Below are 20,948 nucleotides of genomic sequence, written 5' to 3' on the forward strand. Positions count from 1 at the left end.
GCATCTTCTGAGAAGTGTTTTCTGAGAGCACAGAGGCTGTGTTCCAGAGACAGCCAAGGTTGTACCTTGTGCTGTGGCTGGACTTGGTAATGTGTGAGAGTCACCCAGGTGGTATTGGTTTTGAAGGCATGAAGGGGTCCTGAAGAGCAGCTGAAGCTCGGCACTGTGAGAGGCCACAGAAGGCCATTGGTGAAGGTGTAGCCTCAGTTGCATTGCAATTGATTGTCTAGGACTGAAGGGGTCATGCAAAGGAGTTGAGGCTTGGCACCATTAAAAGAGCCTGTGAGAGGCTATTGGTGAAGCCTAGTTGCAGTGGAAGACAGCAGTGTTTTGGAGATGCCAGTACCATGAATGACCACCAAGAACAGCAGCAGCAGTAGAGTACAGGCAGCTAGAGCCTAGAAGTCAAGGTGTGTGCTACAAAGGGCAGAGCTGGAGAAGTGACCCAAGCCCTTGGAGGAATCCAGAAGATCATGAGTGGATCCCAGACATTGGACGGTTAGAGTCTGATTTTGCTTTTGATTGTGACTGTGCCCTGATATTTTTCCCTCTTGAAGGAAGAAGGTATTTTAGTGGAGCTCATGGTTAAGAGACTTTGAATTTTAAAAGATATTGGATATTTTAAAGGGATTGAACTTTTAATATGTAAAGACTGTGGGACTTTTAAAATTATTTAGATCTTGGGGATGAATAAGAAAGTGAGGGTTGATGCTTAATAGTAATGTGTTTGTGTGTCAAGTTGACAAGGGAGTCAATTGTACTGGCTGGTTGTGTGTGTCAACTTGACACAGGCTAGAGTTATCACAGAGAAAGGAGCTTCAGGTGAGGAAATGCTGTCATGAGACCCAGCTCTAAGATATTTCCTACGTTGGTGATCAAGGGGGGAGGGTCCATTGTGGGTGGTGCCATCCTGGGCTGGTAGTCTTGGGTTCTCTAAGATAGCAAGCTGAGCAAGCCAGGGAAAGCAAGCCAGCTTCCCCTCCATGGCCTCTGCATCAGCTCCTGCTTCCTGACCTGCTTGAGTTCCAGTCCTGACTTCCTTTGGTGATCAACAGCAATGTGGAAGTGTAAGCTGAATAAACCCTTTCCTCCCCAACTTGCTTCTTAGCCATGATGTTTGTGCAGGAATAGAAACCCTGACTAAGACACCAGTCTAGTCTAGCTCCAGGTTAAGTGAGAGACATCCCCTGCACCTCCCCCCCCCCCACCCCGGCCAATCTCTATATACATATAATAAAGAAGAGTTGAGAAAGATACCTGGTATCAACCTCTGGCTTCCACACACACACACTCACTCACCTCTACACACACTAACTAGCTGTGCAACCTTCACCAAGTGTCGCCCTCTCGGGGCCTTGGCATCTCCACACATAAACTGTATCATTTTAAACACTGCTTCCCTGTCTTCTCCTTCCTGTATTCACCTGAAGACCCACTTGGAAATTTAGGCACAGGTTGCTTAGCAACTAAAATCAAGGTCTTTGATGAGTACAGCTGGGAGGGGGGCAGAGGAGAATCAAGAGAGCTCTGTGAGCGGATGCAGCAGAGCCGGCATTTAGAGGATCCCGCAAAGCCTCCATTTATTTTGAGAGGCCGTGGATGTCGTGACCCATTCTTCTCCCCCACAAGTCAGGATGACTTTAAAGGCCTTGGAGTGGAAGTGGGGGGTAGGGGCGTCCAGAAATGGAAAGTGCCTCCAGGCTAGCCAAGGCCCAGGGTTCTCAGGAGAGGCACACAGGCAGCCATTGTTCGCTGACAGGGAAGGAACAGGCTTGACATCTTGCTGAGGCCTTGGGGCCTGGCCCATGGGGCCCTGAGAAGATGTTCAGTCCCCCCCACACACACATCCTCTCCACTACTGTGTGAACCCTATGTCACTTTCGTTCTTGAAACCCTGGGAAGAGGAACTGAGAACGCTGAGGCTCAGGTGGAGTGGGTGGTGAGTGAGTGTGTTTGCATGTTCTCTGCCTCTCTTTCCCAGGGGCTGGGCATGGCCGCCTCAGGTGGCACAATTCACTGCCATCTGGAATTTCATCAGCAGCTTCTTTGGGACTCCTGACCTTAACCTAGTGCAAGAGCCCTGGGGAAAAGGTACCGTCATCTCTAACACCTTTGTAGAGAGACTTGGAACTCTCAGAAGGGATCAAGGACAGAATTCCTGGAAAGGGGACAGGGAGTGCCCAGGTGTGCCACCATGCACACTTCAACACCACACGCCTCTTGGGGGTCAGACTGGGACTCTGTGAGGAGCTCAGGGAGGATCCTGTGGCATCAGGGCCATCTCAGAACAGAGAATCTCCAACTCAGGTCAGATTCAGGGAGGGTTGGCCTCCATCTGCAGGTTTGGAAAGGCTCTGACCCCTCCCCCTTTCTTCCACCCACCCAGAGTTTATCTTGCAATAGGATGGAAGTGCAAGGCTGAGGACTGCACATCCATCCAGAGGTGGCGCTAAAGCCCTTCTGTGCCTTAGCCCTTGTAAGCCAAGCAACCAGGGAGCCGCTCCACAGTGACGCTGGCCCTGCAGGGGCACCACACCACCAGGCACCACCCTCCATTTCCAGCATCCAGCCACGGCTGCCATGACCTTGGAACTCTTAACACCCTTTCTTAACACCCTTCAGACAAAAATGGATTTGCTTGTGTGGATGCTTCTCTGGGCGGTGAGTTCCCAGGAACAGAGATCCTTGGGGACTGTTCCAGACAGGCCTCCCCTTTACTGGCTGCATGCTTCAAAGCCCACCAAAGCTCAGTGGCCATTGTTGAGAGAAGCTGTTTGCATCATGGTAGCTCCCTGTTATTGAGCACACGCTGTGCGGCAGACTGTGTGTCAGACATTTTATGTAACACCTCATTTAGACATCACGACACACTGAGAAACAAGGAACACCAGGATTTTCACACAGGGAAACTGAGGCAAAGTGGCTCCGATTATACAACTAGGGGTTGGGGCTATGACTCCCAAATGCCTCAGAAAATGGGGAGCAGGTCAGTCTAGCAAAAGGCTTCCCGGTCCAGGCCTGAGCCCTGGGCAGAGGGAGCAGCCACAGTCTGGATTCAGCACTGCAGGTTCATGGTCCCTGGGAACCAGGTGCTATTGCTTCTAGACTTTGGCTTTGTGGGGAATGGGAAGGCCTTTTTGGTACAGGGATGGGCTTAGCAGACAGACTTCTCTCTAGCCACGCTGCATCCCTGGCTTAGAGACCCCAAGTCCAGAGAGTACCTCATCTCACTCATAACTTTGAAATAGAATGAATTCGAGACATTTTCCATCTCTGAAGAAGGGCTTGCCTTCACTTTTTTTTTCTTCTTCCCCAAAATAAGCAGCTATTCTTCCAAAAAAGGAAAAAACACAAAGCTGTCAATCTCAGGCCTCAGACGAATGCAGTAAAGTTGAGACTTCTAATGCAGCACCCCCTCTACTTCCTTCCCTCCTTCCCTCCCCCCTAAGTCTCCCCCTTTCCCAAAGTCACCTACAGTACTCAGCCTGTCACAAGCTTTGAGATGCAAATTGCACCAAGAGGAAGGAAGGCAGCTTGAAGAACAAAGGATGACTGAGGAAAGATGGGGAAATGGATTTGGAAAAGATCTCTGAATTCCCCCGGAGAAGGGAGGGTGGGAGTGAGTGGCTGTCTAAGTGGGAAGTAGTTCAGACCTAATTTAGGGGAGGTGGGGTAAGCTACCAAGGTCTGGAATGGGAGAGAAGGTTTGGGGCAGCGGAAAGGCTGATCTCACTGTGGTCCTTGGCAGTAGGGAGCTGCCTGACTCAGTGACTTTTAGATGGCTCCATAGTAAAGCCTGCTGCTGGGTCATCAGGCAGTCTGTAAGAGGAGGTAGGGACCACGCCTCTGGGTCCAGCCTCAGGTCAGTCCAATGTGGGTGTGAACCCATCCATTGCTGATCCTTTGCCACCATGCAAACTAGACATGCCCTCACCACCCAGGCAGCCAACTAGACTGAACTGCATGTGGATAGGGACTCGGCCTTGTTTATGCTCATCCCTGGTGTAGGAACTGTTTCTTGTTTGGTTTTGGCAGGGTCTTACTCTGGTCTGGAGCTCACTCTGTAGACCAGGCTGGCCTCAGACTCACAGAGATCTGCTGGCCTTTTGAATGCTAGAATGAAAGACATGTGCCACCATGTCTGGGCAAGAGCTATGAGAGAAACATAGTGGGTGCTCAATAAGCATTTATTGGATGGGTCTGGATGGAGGGGTGGCTAGGTGTGTGTGTGTGTGGGTAGATGGATGCGTGAACAGGTAGTTGGTATAACCATATGATGAATACAGGGCCAGGCAAATGCTCTAGCAGGGGAGACAGACTATCTGCAGCTGGGTATTGGGCTGGCAAAGGTTTCACAGAGCTGGCATTTGAGGTCGGTCTTGAGAGGGAGTATCGGTCATTGTCTACTGTACAACACCAACTTGCAACACTGGTGAGGACATGTTTGAATAAAAAGGGGTTGTTAACAAGTACCAGAATGTGAGAGCTACATCGAATTCTATGGATCATGGGGTCCAACCTTAACAATTTGTAGGTAGAAAAACCAGAGTCTAGGAAGTGACTCTGGAGGTCGCACAGCACCTGAGTGGCGTGACAGAGACTGGAACACGTGTCTGCCCCTGGAGCCATCCCGAGCTGTTGCCCTGCGCCAGAGCTCTGCTGACCTCTGACTGCCGGGCTGGATGGTGCTTCCTCCCAAGATCACAGACAAAGAAAAGGCAAGAGGAAGCCACAGAACCTGGCTCAGGGTGCTACATCTCTAATCCCAGCTCGTGGGAGATAGAGGCAGGCGTATCATGTAACATAGTCCAAGCTGACATAGACCGGTGAAACCCAGGTCCTAAGTTGTGGGTTGCATTTCCCTGATACCCAGAAGCCGGAGGAACGTCTCAGCAGACTGAGCCATGGCATGATGAGCAGGAGGCAGTGAAGCTGTGAGTTTGGCCCCATCCAGAATGAGTGACAGCTGAGAATATGTCAGCCAGAGACTCCCGTGTATGGAGCGTGCAGTCACACCCCACCAGTTTTACCCAATAGTGGGAGCACACTACCCATTCAAATCCAAATGTTCATCCACTTGATGAAGAGTGATGCCAGGAGACAGGTGCATGGCCCATCTGGTGAGGCCCACCTACCAGGTCCACCCATGGGATACCCACAGGGCCCTTGGAAGACCAGACCTGGTGGCACATGGATTCAAGACTCCCAGCATAGTCCTGAGGACCCAGTCCTTGCACTGTGATGGAAGGAATTAAGTCAACTTATCTGGCTTCCTCTCCAGGACCCATTCCCTGACTATCCTTGCCATTTGGCACCAATGCTTCATCCCCCCACTTGGTACCCTGACCTCTGGTAGAAGCTCCCTAGAGTAACAGTGACAGGGACTATATTGTATATTATAGGGTCACATCTGGACCTCATATTGCAGGAAGGAACCTGCACATACACATTGTAAACAGCTCAGGAGGAATGTGAGACTCAGTGGCCTTGGACATTTGGAAATCCCCAGTTCACAGACACAAGAATAAGGGAAGAAAGAGATAGGAGAGAGACATACACCTCCCCCAAGGCAGGGTTTCTCTGGGTAGCCCTGGCTGTCCTGGAACTAGCTCTGTACCCCAGGCTGGTCTTGAACTCAGAAATTTGCCTGCCTCTGGCTCCTGAGTGTTGGGATTAAAGCCAGACACCGCCTGGCAGGAGAGAGATTCATAAGGTATACAAATACGAAGAAAGACATAATGGGAGAGACTCAGAGACAACCTGATAAGGCTGACAACCTGCCCAAAGAGACACAACTAAATTTTGGAATGGGTGCTAGACTGCTTCTGTTCTGGTATAGAATATACAAACTGGAGTGATCATGGAAAGGTGTAAGCAGATTTGGAGACCAGAGTCCTCTGGCTTCCCCAACAGCTGGATTCAATTCCTGTCTCTGTTCAGTGGTTTCTGTAGAGCCAGGCAGTGAGTGTATTCCAACCACAGTAATATAGGCTAAGACCCCAAAAGTGCTTTCTAACTCTCTGCGAGGTACCTGGGCATGCATCCGGGCAATCTGAGGGTTTAAGTTTGAGCTGTGTACTGTACAGAATCGGGGAGTCCATTTTTTTGTGCCTCTGTCTCTTCCTCTGTAAAATGGAAAAAAAAAAAAACCAGCATTTTCACTGTGTCTTACACTCTCAAAAAGTACAGGTGACTGCTGTACAGCTCCTGCTTGGCTATGGGGAAAAGTTAGACACTTGGCATCTAGGCTAAGGTCCTTCCTTCCCTCCAGCTGACACTTGGTGGCTGGCAGGGACCTGTGCTTCCAGCCCTGGTCTTCTTGGGGCTTGATTCAGCCCTGGGGAGTACAGCAAGAAAGGAGTGGGGCACTGGGTGGCTGGATGGTTAACGAGGTGCTGGGCACAGTGCCTAGGTCCTGCAATATTCATAAAGCCCCAACTGCTGTGCCAGGCAATCAGGGTGCTGACTACTGGTGCATCTGCAGCTTAACATTCCACTTCTGAGAGGTGGGGGCTGGGAGCTGCATGTTAACTAGGAAAACATCCGCTGCTGGGCACCACTGCAGAGGCTGAACAAGAGTTTGGGAAGACTGGCCCCCTCCAGACCCACCCAGAGCCTAAAGGACCTGTCCATCAGCACTTGTCATCACAGTACTGTAGTTGTGGATGCAGAAGTAGGAGAGCTGGCTTTGGTCAGCTCCTGCCCTTGGCCTGGAAGCTGACCTCTATCCAGCTCCTGTTGTCTCTAATTTTCACACACACGGAAGATGGGGTTGACTTCCCTGTATTCTGACAGGCTGGCCTCAAACTTGTTATGTAGCCAAGGATGATTTTGAACTTTCCCATCTCTCATGTACCACCAAGGGATGGACCACGGGCTCTCACATGCTAGGCACACTCGCCCAGCTGAGTTGTATTCTCAGCTCTCCATTTCCCCCCTTACACAATGCTTTTTCTACCCATGAATGCTTTAAGTGCTCATTATAAAGCAACATCATAGAGAAAGAAGAAAAAATTTAAAAAGTAGAACTCATCACTGAATAATGTCCTCTTGGTTTTTCTAGTTACATAAGTGGTGTTTTGTTTTGTTGTTTCCCCTTCCTGAAACAGAGTTTCTCTGTGTAGCCCTAGCTATCTCACAACTCACTCTGTAGACCAGGCTGGCTTCATACTCACAGAGATCCGCCTGCCTCTGCCTCCCATGTGCTGGGATTAAAGGTATGCACCACTATCACGAGTACATCGGTGTTTCTAATGAGACCAAGCATGCTTTTTCACAAATCACAAATAGTTTTCTTTCATTAGTGTCCTTCAGCATGGGCGATTTCCAAAAAGTGGTCTGAGGTCCACTGGGCTCCTCAACACCTTTGCAGGGACCAACTAGATGTCTTAGTGTCTCAAGGCACTGGAGTTGGATTTCTGGGCCCACATGATGTCGGAAGAAAACCAGCTGTGGTGGGTTGTCCTCTAACCTTCAGGTGTACACCAGGGCAGGTGCAGGCCCTTCCCATAAATAAATAAAATGTAAATAAAAAATAAGACTTTTCAGGGAATTCATGAAATCAAAGCTACTTTCTGCACAGCACTCAAACACCACATTCCTGTTTGTCTAGTCTCTCAAGAGTATATGGTATTTCTTTTTAAAGCACCTTCTCATGCGATACAGCCACCCGCTGAATGCAGAAGCAGATGTGAGAATCCAGCTGTGCTCCATCAAGCCAGAAGGATTTTGAAAAGTGGGAAACAATGCTGTTCTTCTCATTCACTTTTTTTTTTCAGTGCTGGGAATGTAACCCAGAGCCTTCTACACGCTAGAGCGTCTACATGCTAGGCTCTACCACCCAGCCCCCTCCTAACCCCTCCTTAACTTTTTTGGCTTTCAAAAATACTATTTCTCACTAAAATATTATTTTTCATAAAATGTCTTCCAGGAGTATGTGAAATGAATTTGCTGTGACTTTACTTCATTGATACATATTTTAAAGATTCTAGTTCTAAAGACAGGGTCATGTAGCTTAGGGTAGCCTCAAACTCTTTCTGTAGCAGAGAATAACCTTGAACTTCTCTGATCCTCTTGAGAACTGGGACTACAAGCCTGTGCTCTGAGCCACCACACTGTGTCAGTGCAGCCCTCGGTATTGAAACCAAGGTCTCATGCATGCTGGACAAGCAGCCTGACAGCTGAGCTACATCCCCAGCCCAAGATGATTTCATGTTTGTGATGAACATGCTAACGGATGAAAGATATAACCCATGCACAGGAAAGCCTTTTAGATTTCCTCTCATCCACAAGTGCAGAAAGTGATCCAGAGACTGTGTTGAACAGGGCCCGTCTTGAAGGGCACAGGACCCAGAAGGGAGCAGTATCGCTGGCTTCCTCCAGGATGGGCCTGCTGAGTGCTTGTAAAGTTTCACTATTACATACAGCATGTCTGGGAATCAGGGCACCTGCTCCTTGTGAATGGTACCCCAGGAAAGTGAACAGATGAAGGGGTGTGTGTGTGTGTGTGTGTGTGTGTGTGTGTGTGTATGTAGGGGTGGGGATTGTATGTGTGTGTGTATGTGTATGTATCAATTTCCAGGGAGGGCAACTTCTCTGTACAGAGTACAGAATTTGGAAGCTTTTAAGCAAGTTGTGGTGGTTTGAATAAGAATGGCTCCCATAAGGGCATATATTTGAATGCTTAATCATCAGGGAATGAAACTCTGATAGGATTAAAAAGAGTAGGTGTGGCCTTGTTGGAGTCTCTCTCTCTCTCTCTCTCTCTCTCTCTCTCTCTCTCTCTCTCTCTCCCCTTTCTCTTTCTCTCTCTGCTTGTGGATCAGAATGTAATTCTCAGCTATTTCTCCAGCACCATATTTGCCTGTCAATCATATTCCCTGCTATGATGATGATACTGAACTAAGCCTCTGAAACTGTAAGCCAGGCCCTTAAATGTTTTCTTTTATAAGAGTCGCCTTGGTCACGGTGTCTTTTCACAGCAATGGAACGCTAGGATACAACTTGACAGAGAAGATTTTTTTTTTTAAACTGGTGAAATGATGATGATGATGATGATGATGATGATGATGATGATGATGATGATGATGATAATGTCTGGATGTTAAAAATGATGCAAAAAAGCTGGACACACCTTTAATCCCAGCATTTAGGAGGCAGAGGCCAGCAGATCAATGTGAGTTGAAGTCAGTCTGGTTCACATAAAAAATTCCTGCCTAGCCAGAGTTATACATAGTGAGACCCTGTTTCAATTTTTTTTTTTTTAAATCTGCAAACATTTATTTGAGTGCCTCTCTGTGTAGCTCAGGCAGCCTGGACATGTGATCCTCCTGCTTCAACCTTCTGAGCCCTGGGATTCTAGCTGTGTGTTACCATGTGTGACATCTTATTTATTCATTTGTTTGTTTGTTATTTGAAGACACAGTCTTGCTATAGTCCTGGCTGGTCTGTAATTTGGTATGTAGCCCACTCCACTTCCCCAGTGCTGGGATCACAGGCTTGTGCTTCCACGTCTGTCTACTAACATTCTATATACTCCTGAGGACAGTCCAGCTGGACAGATCCCCGAGATGGAGTGCTGGCTGGTAGCCATGTGTCTTCAGAGGTGAACAGGGGTCTCCCAGCATCTCCTGGCTGCCTTACTCATGTTATCTCTCCACAGGGCTGCACACCTGTTCTCGCACACTCCACAGCCTCCTCGTTCTCTATTAAATGTTTGTCTTCTGTGAATTGCTTATGCAGGTCTTTTTTTCACTTTCCTTTTGTGCTGATTCTTCTGGAATGTTCTATGTTCCAAATACAACCTTTCATTTGCTATGTACTGAAAACATTCTGCTCAAGCACGGGTTTCCTTTTAACTTTGTTTAGTGCCTCATTGTAGTACAGGAGCTTAGTTGTTTAAAAAACGCATTCTATCGCACCAATCGCTTCCCTGATGGTTTGGGGAAATGCTTTGACATACCAAGCATTTCCTCACAGCATGAGTTTTTAAAAGTTCTCCAGGTGCCAGTGAGGTGACTCAGTGGATGAAGGGGCCTGCAGCCAACTGTTGATGACCTAAATTCATTACCTGGGACCTATATGACAGAGGGAAGGAACTGGCTTCTGAAAGGTGACTTTGACCTCACACATGCATCATGGCACAGACTCTAACACACACACACACCCTGCTAACACATCACACATACAGACACATATACACACACCACACACATATACACACACAGTGCGCTAACACATCACACACAGAGACCACATACACACCACATACATACATACCATATACGTACACACCATATACACACATCATATACACACTGCTAACACATTACACATATACACACCACACACATATATACATACACTGCACACATTCACAGACCACACACACACACCATACATACACACACCACACATATATATACACGTACTATACACACATATATACCATATACATACATACCACATATACACATCACATACACACCACTAACACACCACATATATACACACCACATACATGTACACATGCCACACACATATATGCACACTGTACACATACATACATACAATATATGCACACACCATATACATATACCACATACACATATCATATATATATAACACAGACACATGCACACACACACATATACCACACACACATATCCCCACATCACATACATTCACACAAAGTAATAAATATAATTTTAAAATTAATATAAAAAACTTTAAAATGTTTTTCACTTTTTTTCTGATACACTAGCAGTCTTCCCTCCCTTCCTTTGATAAAAATCTTACTTATGTACCTGCTTCAACCTCCCAGCTTCTGGGATGATGGCTGTATACCACCTGCCAGGCTCTCTCTTCTCCCTTCTTCCTTTCCCTAGCCCCTTGCCCCTCCCCCACCTTAAACATTTATATTGTCACTCTATCTAGAACAATTTGCTGCACAGAAAGGTACCAAGTGTTGACTCTTGTGAGTTATGAAACAGAACATGGCATGGTGCAGGCGGTGGCTTTGTCCTCCCCATCCCAGGGATCCATCCGCAAGCTGGCACAGCTGCTAGGAGCTAGTCCCCATAACAGAGACCTGATCTGGTTGGAAGGTGAGGCAAGGTGCACCTCAGAAATCCATAAGCAGAGCTGACAACTTTACTAAGAAAACAGCAATCCATCTCTACCGTCCGGCTCCAGAGTGACTGTCACCAAGATACCTTCAGTGCAGCACCCAGGCAACATCCATGTCGTTCCTACTTGAGACCCATGTGGCCAATGCAGGATAAGGAGCGATGACCGTGCTTTATCAGTACAGGGGAACGAAGGGCAGAAACGTTGAGAGACACCCAGAAGGCCGCTTGGTTGGCAAGTGGGAAAGCCTGTACCTCCAACCTCTACGGCACTGTTCCTTAGACCTTTCTGAGATCTGGCTCTGGCCTCAGGGACACTGTAGCTGGCCCTGTGGTGGGAAAGAGAGCCGTCCTATGTATCCCCAAAAGCTGTGCTCCCTCCGGGGGAGGAAAGCCTCAAAATTGTCCCGCCACCAGCTGACTGCATTTCTAGAACCAGTGTTTTCTTCTATGAGCACCTCCTCCCAGCGCTGGGATGAGTCAGGCTAGGAATGGGAACTCAGGCATAAACAAGCAAAACTGACAGCAAGCACTTTGCCTGAGGCGCGTGACCTCCCACGGGCCTCCCGGGACTGTGCCTGAATGGCTACATCGACAAAAATCCACAGCAGCTCGCTTTGTGGGTTTAACCTGTGGCAGTCGCGTAAGTAGCCTGGTGGTGAAAGCCTCCGCGCAGGAAGTGGGCATCAGGGGCCCAGCAGAAGGTGGCCAGCCTCCCAGCTGAGGGAGGTTCCCTAAGTGTACAGGGGCATCAGGGACCCAGCAGAAGGTGGCCAGCCTCCCAGCTGAGGGCGGTTCCCTAAGTGTACAGGTTTTTGCAGATCCAAAAGTACCCATAGATGTTTCTCCTCCAGCTCTATACCAAATGGACACTGAGATAGAATGGCAGGGCCCAAGCTGTCCCCAGAGACAGATGTGATCCAGTCCTCCAGACAGGGACCCACCTAGATGCAGAGAAAACAGATCTCAGGCATCCCAAGTCCAAGTTCTCAGTCAGAATCTCAGGGCAACCAGGGCCACTTACCTGCTCTAGGGGGATGACAAGGAAGGAGCCTCCTCCTGCGCTCTCAGTGACTATGGCAAGGAAGCGGGCATTGACTGCACAGAAGTGGTTGTCATGCACATTCTTGGTGATGGGGATCCCATCAAAGCAGTGCTCCCTGTTGGCCACTTTCCCGTACACGTTCCGAAACTTGGAACTGCGGTACTGCGGTCGCCAGGACATCTGCAAGGGACCAGAAGAGGCAGGGTTAGGCTGACTACTACTCATGAAGGAGCTGGACAGGGCACTGGGGAGTCAGAGATGAGGGGAGCAAGGGATCCCTTAGGCAAACCCAATTTTCATGGAGGAATGAGAGGCGATGGAGCCACCAAGAGTACAGGACCTATAATGTGCTTGGCTACTTGCCTAGACGGTCTTGCCGACACAGAGCCTGACATGACGGTGTTCATAACATTCCTGTATATGGTCCACGTGCCCAACGGATCTTCTAGAAAGAGAATAGGGTCCTCTCTCTACCCATGATAATGACATGCAATACAGTAAGCCAGCCACACAGGTGACAGTGTCCTAGCTGTCCAAACTCCTCTCACTCATTCCTGAAGGTTAAGGAGGCTGCATGTTTATGACTAAAGACAATGTCAGTGGCAGAGGGGAAAACATCACCTATGCTCAAGGAAGCAAGGAGACAGGACTGCATTTTCTAGAATCCCTCCCCCACGAACATGCCCTCAAAAACCTCTGTGCTCCACAGCTCATCTCTGCCACCAACATTGTCCTCATCAGGCACAGAAAAGCTAAGTGACTGAGACAAGGCCACACAGCTGAGTGTGCCAGAGGGGAAGGCACCGGATGTTGGGCTTTTTGAGTCTGAGATGAAGTCCTCAACGATCACTTATGTCAGAACCACTGATGGTGTGGGAGATCACTGAGTTCCTGGGTCGTTTCTTGAAAATGCAGTTCCTGGGTCCCACTCTGGGCCTAAGGGATCCATTGCAATATTTTAGGAGTGTGGCTCAACACTCAACAAGCTGACTCAGTTTCACTTGCCCAACCTCCAAATGATAGAGAAGCATCCCAAAGTTTGAGAGTCCTTGTTCTATAGAATAGAGGAGGCCCTCCTCAGCCAACCCCGCCCAGTATTCATAGTCTAGGCTCTGAGCAGTCAGCAGGTTCTACTTTTGAAGCATTTGGAGGGTGAGTGGGGGATCTATGGAGCCCTTCTATGGGTCAGTGCCCTTTGCAGGGAAGCCACGCCAATCTTGTAGTGAGCTCAGCCTGGGCCTCGCTTGCATAGCAGGCACTCAGTTACGACTCTGTGCAATGACCACACACCTGGCTCACAAGCTCTGCACTTGATCTTAGCCAAAATGTCAAGAAGGAATCTTGTTTTTGTTCGAGACCTCAATATATAGCTCTGGCTGTCCTGGAGTTCACTTGTCTAGACCAGGGTGTCCTTGAACTCCTAGAGATCCACCTGCCTCTGCCTCCCAAGTGCTGGGAGATGAAGGGTTTAATTTTAGCAGTTGTATGTTTATTTTAATACATTAGAAAAAATATTACATATTCCAGACCTTTGATGTCACAGATACTATTGTGAATGAGTGCTAATGAGGCAAAGAATAAAAATAAAATAAAGAGGAAGAGGAAGAAGAGGAAAAGGAAAGATCAGTTAAACATGGTGTGAAAAATATACTACAGGTCTGTCCCTGCTTAGAGAGCCATTCCAGTGTGAAATTATAGAAATCACGCTGTCCCTGCAAAGTAGAGCCTTCTAGATTCCAGTTTCATAGGGAGGTGCTGTGTTTGCTCATTCCAGCTTCTGCCAGTGCCATTCTGGTCGGGTATGCCCTTTTTTCTGCCCAGCTGCAGCTCAATCTCAGGGCTAGCCTCAGGGCTGACCTCAGACCTGTTCTTGCTCCTGGTATAACCCTCAGCCCTGGTTCTCTTTGCCTAGCCAAATTCCCCTCGGAGACAGCAGGAAGAGGGACCAGGTCCTTCTGAGCCGGGGTAAGCTCCAGCACGCTGTTCCTGGCCTGCCCAGCAGAGTTCTGTAGTCAGGAAACCCCTTTAGGTCCCTGGCCTGACGACAGCCCAGCCTCTCCCACATCCTCAAGGGAGCCCCACCCAGTGGAAGGCAGATAGCTCTCAGATAGCCTCCCAGCATCGGTACACCCAGTGGCTAGGTTCTGAGACATGCTCATTTCCAGTGAAGACCACACTGTGCGGCCTCCCGGGAGCTTCAAGGGAGGGGTGACAAGTCTGGACTAAAATCTACACGGACCTACATTCCAGTCCCATCATTCTGCAGAGCGGCTGTGTGGCGTGGGCAAGCCTCTGAACATCTCTGTGCCCCTCCATCTGCTCTAACAGAGAGAGGCTTGCTAATTTCCCCTCACCTACAGGACACACAGGAAGAATCAACGCCAAGTTGCCCAGCTCATGCCCAGCACAGGGAATGCTACCTCTCCTGAGCCTCCCACACCTACATTTACCCAAGATGCTCCTAGGGAACCCTCAGCTGCATGTCTCAGCTGGTATCACCCACGCCACAGACACCTCCCTCTTCCTCTCTCTTTCCTTTTTTCCTGCTCTCTCCCACTCTCTGTCCTTTTCCCTCTCTCTACTTAGCCCAGCTCCCAGACCTCAGGTATAGTGACAGACAAGATGCCTATGTGGCTGGCTCTTGATAGATACACTGACACGCTGCCTCCTCCACCTCTTTCTAGAACATGTAGCCCAGGCTGTCCTCAAATTTGATATGTACCTCAGGATAACCTTGAACGTCTGATCCTCCAGCCTATATCTCTCAGCTTTTTTTTTTTGGGGGGGGGGAGGTTTTCGAGACAGGGTTTCTCTGTGTAGTCCTGGCTGTCCTGGAACTCACTCTGTAGACCAGGCTGGCCTCGAACTCAGAAATCCGACTGCCTCTGCCTCCCAAGTGCTGGGATTAAAGGTGTGCGCCACCATCGCCAGGCACCCTATGTCTCTCAAGTGTTGGAATTACAGGTTGTGGGATATCACACCAGGATTGGTTAGCGCTGTGCTGGGAAGCCGAACGAACCTTGAGCTTCATGAATGCTAGGCAAGCACTCTGCCACCCCAGCTACAATCCCAGCCTCTGCTTTAGTATTTCTTCATTTTTTCATATGGACTCTCTATGTAGCTTTGGCTGGTCTTGAACTCTCCATGGTCGGCCATACAGAGTCACAAGGTTAGTTCGCAGCTGAGGCTAAAAGCTGAGCTTGGCAGACCTATCTGTGAAATGTGCTCCTCACTCTGTAAGATTTGGGGTTCTGTGTTCAGAGAGCCTCCAGGGTAAAGAGTCCTTCCTCTTGAAGGATGATAATCTCTGGGAGTCTCCAAGCCAGGGTACACAGCAAGGCTACAACGGCTATGGTCATGTAGACCTAGGTAGGGAGACCTTTCAAATGATGGGTACATCACATGTGCATGCCGGGGAGGGGCATCTGTGCTGCCCAGGGGTGAGAGGGTGTGATGTTCTCTCTCTCTGACCCTGTGTTCCCACATTGGACCCTACACTCTGGCCGCCAGAGCCAGTTGGCGTTCAAACTGCAGCTTCAGAGACAAAGAGCTTGGCTCCCTGTCACTCGGCAGTGGGAAAAAAGGGGAGGCCCTTCCCCGATAAGGTGTCTCCAGGGAACTTGGTGACAGGGCTTGGCTGCCCCCTCCCCTAAGATTACCACTATGTGGGGGAAGGCTTGCTGGTGGGAGCTATGACATCTCTGTTGGAGAGAGGAAGTGTACCTCAGCAGTCTAAATAATTAGAACTCTTTAGTACTGTCAATCACAGGTCGGAAAGTAGGCCTTGCGTCACCTTGCCCATAGAGAAGCTGGTGCCACGCCATGTGCCCAGTGTGTGTGTGTGTGTGTGTGTGTGTGACATCTCTTCCTAAGCCTTAGAAACCTTTCAAGGGGCCTCATCAGCTGAAGGCTTTGAAATCGGAGCAGCAACCCTCCGATTGAACTTCATGTTGCTGAGAAAATAAAAGGGCTTTGTGTAGAAACCCCGTGGTAACTCTTGGTGCTCTCTGCTTGGCGCTCTCTGCCTTGTAGGAAGAATCGGAGTTAGTAAGGAAGGGGGGCATCTTTATGATCCTTGGCCAATGATTCCTGAACTCACTCCCTGCAGCTCACAAGGGACACAGACTCATCCTAGGTGACTGTTGTGTTCCACATGGCCTTTCAGCTCAGAGTACTCCTCAGAGAGAGTAGAGTGGCTTACTCTGGGGATGGCAGGCAAGCCAGCTGCTCCCCTTGAAAAGCATATATGAAGGCACATTGGGCCATGGTGGGCAGCAGAGGCAGCACATGCAGCTGAGGGGGTAGGGTGAAGGGAAGAGGGGAGGGGCACGCAAAGGGGGAACTGACTTTGTGTTTTCATCCTTGCATGTTTGTAGAGTGCCTGTATGGGTGTGTGTGGAGGTCAGAGGTCACTAGAGGCCATGAGGAGCCTAGATGGGCCTGGGCAAGGTGCTCATTGAGACTAGGGCCCATCAAGGCTAGCAAAGGCCCTGTTGAGAAAAAGATCTTGCTAACGGAGCCAGGAGGAAAGTGAAACCGGAGTTAATCAACTGCAGATGCACAAAAAATGCCCAAGATGGGACAAACTGGCTATTTCAGTGGTAGCCTTCCAGAACATGTTAAAGGAGGGTACCAGAGCTAGGGACCATCTTTCCTATGCTCTTTGCAGACATCCAAGCAGAAGCCACATCACCCCTAAAAGGCTGGAGCCTTCACATGACAATGTGGATTAGGCTGACTTTACGAATGGCACATGTATTTACCCTGGTCACCTGCAGGTAGAGCTTGTCTGTCTCTGTGCATTAAAGTTGGGAAGGATCATAGGGGGCATGAAGGTTGCGCACTACCTAAAGGGACAGTGTGAACGATGTCCCTGGAGTCATGAAGAAGGGGCCCCTGGTGCCGGAGGACAGGGCAGAGCCACCATTGTCATCCTAGAGGTTCAGCTGAGCAGACAAGACAACCAGGAAGCTCTGAGTACTTGCTGGCCCTGCAGCAGAGGCCCCTGCTCTCAGAGGCAGAAGGCCTGGCCACCTGACTGGAGGGGAGCAGAGTGTGTTTCCAGCCAACCAGAGGTACTGAGGGATATCCACGCAACCTCAGCCACTCCCAGCCATTCCAGCTTCCTAGCTACATTGGCTAGCAGAGGCAGCGCATTCCTGGAAACTCCAGGGGAGGCCTCTCCCTCCAGGGGATCCTGGAACCTCAGCAGGTTGGTGGTTAAAAAACAGGCTCCACTGGGGCCCTGCACCCAGCACCTACAGTGTATCTGGGCTGCCACCTGCCTGGCCCCCCGTATGAGCTGTGGCTAAGCTTTGGGGTTAGTAGAACTTAATTTCTCTATAGAACCATCAGATGGCACCTGTCAGCAGCAAGGCTGTGCAGGGACACTAAAGTCAGACATAGCTGCTCCAAACCCCAGCACTGCCTTACAAATCTGTACTCGCTCATTGACTCTAAGAGCTGGGTTCTTAACTGTGGAAATGGGGTACATGGGACCTCAGGAGATGGTCCAGTCAGTAAAGTGCTTGCCAGACAAGTATAAGGTTCTATGTTTGATCTCTAGAATCACTGTTTTAAAAATAAAATTGCCTGGGCATGGTGAAATGTGCTTCTAATTCTAGTGATAGGAAGGTGGAGACAGGTAGATTTATGGGGTTTGTAGTCCAGCCTAATTGGTGAGCCCCAAGTTCTATTGAGAGAGCCTGTCTTGAATAACAAGGCAGATAGCTTCTGAGGAGTAACATCTGAGTGCACCTGCATATACATGCACACACATACATACCTGCATACACATGCACACACACACATAACTGCATGCTGCGGACCGGGTTCCTTGCGGGGACCCCAATTTCCACGGGATGAGAATTGGAGTAGACGAGTGGGCGTGGCACCTGCATACATATGCACACACACCTGCATATATATGTACATGCTCTCACACACTTGCATACATATGCTCAGACATACCTGCATACACACGCACACACATGCACAGACATGCGCATACCTACACTTGTATACACATGCACACACACATCTGTATACACATGCACACACACCTGCATACACATGCACATACACACACATGCACGCACATACACATGCACACACATTCACATAACCATGCACATACAACTGCACACACTTGTACACACACATGCACATGCACATTTGCACATACATATACACATGCATACACACACCTGCACACACATGCACATATACATACCTGTACACACCTGTACATGCAGATGCATACTCATGGGTGTGTATACACACATGCAGAGGAAATCTGCTGGGGTGGGTGTGCTTCTGGGAAATATCTTCTTCTTTTTTTTTTTTTAACAGAAGAAAAGAGACAGACAAGAAAAGTCCTTTCTCAGCAGCTATCTAAGGCACTGCTTCCTGTCTTTGTTTGCATTTGACAGTGTAAAGCCTGGAGCGGAGCAGCCATCTTGAGGCCAGGAGGTAACAAACACAAACCCAAGAAGCAAGCACAAGGAAAAGGAAGACCAAAAGGACTTAAAAAGAAAAAATAGCCAAGCAGGTGTTTCCCCTGCTAGGACACAGGATACCCAGGGCCTCTCCAGGACCACGTCCCTCACAGCCCTCCGAGGAGGCCTCTGACGAGCTGACGTCGTAACAGCCTGTGCCTGGCACACACATCACACAGCACAGGGGTCAGAACCACCATGGCTGGGGGAGAACAATAGACGACCTTCTCTCTAACTCTCTGGAACCGAGAACCCCAAACAAATGCTGTTTGTCTGGTTTAAGTCAGTTCCCTTGGTCGTGGCGTCTCTTTAGAGGAAAACGAAGGCAACTCTGACATACCCCATCTCCTTCCTGACCTGGCAGTGGCTATTCGCTCTGATAGTCTCAAATCAAAGGTGTGGTCACCTGAGAGCCACACCGTTGGCACTCTGCAGCCTGGCTTCTGCCACTAGAGTCTCTACTGAACCTGACTCATGCATTTGAGACCTCAGCATACAGGGAAAAGGAAGTGTGTGCATCTCCCTCAGACAGTGGCAGCGACAGTTTACAGTCACAGTCTGGATCTAGGCTAGGTTTCAGCTCATGCGTGTTCCTGCCAGGTGCTCTGCTGCTGGACCCAGCCTGGACACCTGTACAGGGCAGACCAATAAGAAGCTTTCCAAACTCCCCCCTGCTCCCAACCTTGATGCTATTCTCAGGCATTAAAGCACCCGAGTGTCTGTCCATTGTGGAGCTTCGTGACCTACCAGATCCCTGCATACACTCTGGGGCTCCCTGGCATCTCCTCACTGGCCCCATCACCCGGTGTCTTCTCCATTAACCCCAACCAATTACACATCATTTTCCTTAGTCCTGTGGCACAATGCTCTTGACTTCCTCCCACCTCACATTTGCCCTTTCTGCAGTTCTGCTCCACGCCCCACAGGAAACAAGGTCTCCTTGGACCCAGCAACCTCCAGACAAGACTAGGGAATGATAGAGAGACAGGGAATCCCAAGAATGGAGAAGGACAACCTTTGGCCGTGGACAGAGGCCAGGAGGACATGCCATTAGCCAGCTATTGGCACAGTAGCACTTGCTTTGTTGACCTAGGTGGGTGCTCATCAGGGAGGACCCTGGGCATATGATTGGTAGGGTAGTACTTGTTATTACAAATGTCCATAGAACACCAGAACATTTCACAGAAAATGAAGCCTGCCTCTCTATTTCTCCTTCCTCTGCATTGACCCTATAGGTTATTGGTGGTGGTGAGAAGGGCTTCACCCTTCTTAGAGGGCAGTGAGATGGCTCAATAGGCAATAGTCTGCCACCAAGCAGGATGGCCCAAGTTCAATCCCTGGTTTGGGGTTTTTGTATTGTCTTTTGTGTGTGTGTGTGTGTGTGTGTTTGTATTTTTGTTTTGTTTTTATGAGACAGGATTTCTCTGTATAGCCCTGGCTGTCCTGGAACTCACTCTGTAGACCAGGCTGGCCTCGAACTGAGAAATCCGCCTGCCTCTGCCTCCCAAGTGCTGGGATTAAAGGTGTATGCTACCACCACCCAGCATGTCTTGTTTTTAATTTTTGCTTGACATAGCCCATGTGGAACAATCTAATCTACATGTGGAACAGACAAATTGCATTTCTGGCTAGAGGTGCTGTTGAGATGAAAGCTGGCTTTGGGAAGATAACTAGGGCTTACCCATATTGAAACATGGCTGAGAAATCCAGACCCAAGTCATCCATCCCAACCAGCTCCTGGATGAGTCCGAAGCATACTCCGCTGAGCAAAGTGAGCAGAGCCAAGAACTACAGGATGAACAATTCCATTTCTGGGTTATCCTGCTGAAGCCCCAACTCTGAAGACAACACAAGTGAGCTGTGGCAGGTCTAGGAAGGAGGAGAGCTGACCACAGGACAGGAGGGCATCTCCTAAAGAATGATGGTTTCATAGTTTCGTGTATTTATGACAAGCATAGCATGGGATCCTGAGGAGATGGGGAACCCAAAATGGGATGGCTTTGACTTTACGTAAATTATATCTCAATAGACCTGACTTTTTAAGAAACGACCTGGAGTATGCTTGCAGATAGTGAGAGAGGACTGGCCCAGTGTATGCAAAGCCCTGGTTTAATACTGGGAACTGCAGGGCCTTAAACATGCCCACCTCCCATCTCATCCTGACAAGTGCCACAGATGCGATGTGTCTTTACTCTTCTTGTTGCTGCTATGACAAAATGCCTGATGCAATGAACTTAAGAGATGAAAGAAAGGTTCGTTTAGGTTCACAGGGAAGACATA

General features: G+C 49.1%; 1 protein-coding gene across 1 annotated transcript in view; it reads right to left on the reverse strand.

Moving 5' to 3' along the window:
• Positions 1-20,948, reverse strand: part of Coro2b (coronin 2B) — a 111,623-nt gene that overhangs the window by 52,623 nt on the left and 38,052 nt on the right. The window contains exon 2 of the mRNA XM_031343405.1: positions 12,151-12,351. Coding sequence (XP_031199265.1) covers positions 12,151-12,351 — 201 coding nt within the window. The remainder of the gene's footprint in view (positions 1-12,150; positions 12,352-20,948) is intronic.

Source organism: Mastomys coucha, unplaced genomic scaffold, assembly GCF_008632895.1.
Source record: "Mastomys coucha isolate ucsf_1 unplaced genomic scaffold, UCSF_Mcou_1 pScaffold23, whole genome shotgun sequence".
Taxonomy (NCBI): Eukaryota; Metazoa; Chordata; class Mammalia; order Rodentia; family Muridae; genus Mastomys; species Mastomys coucha.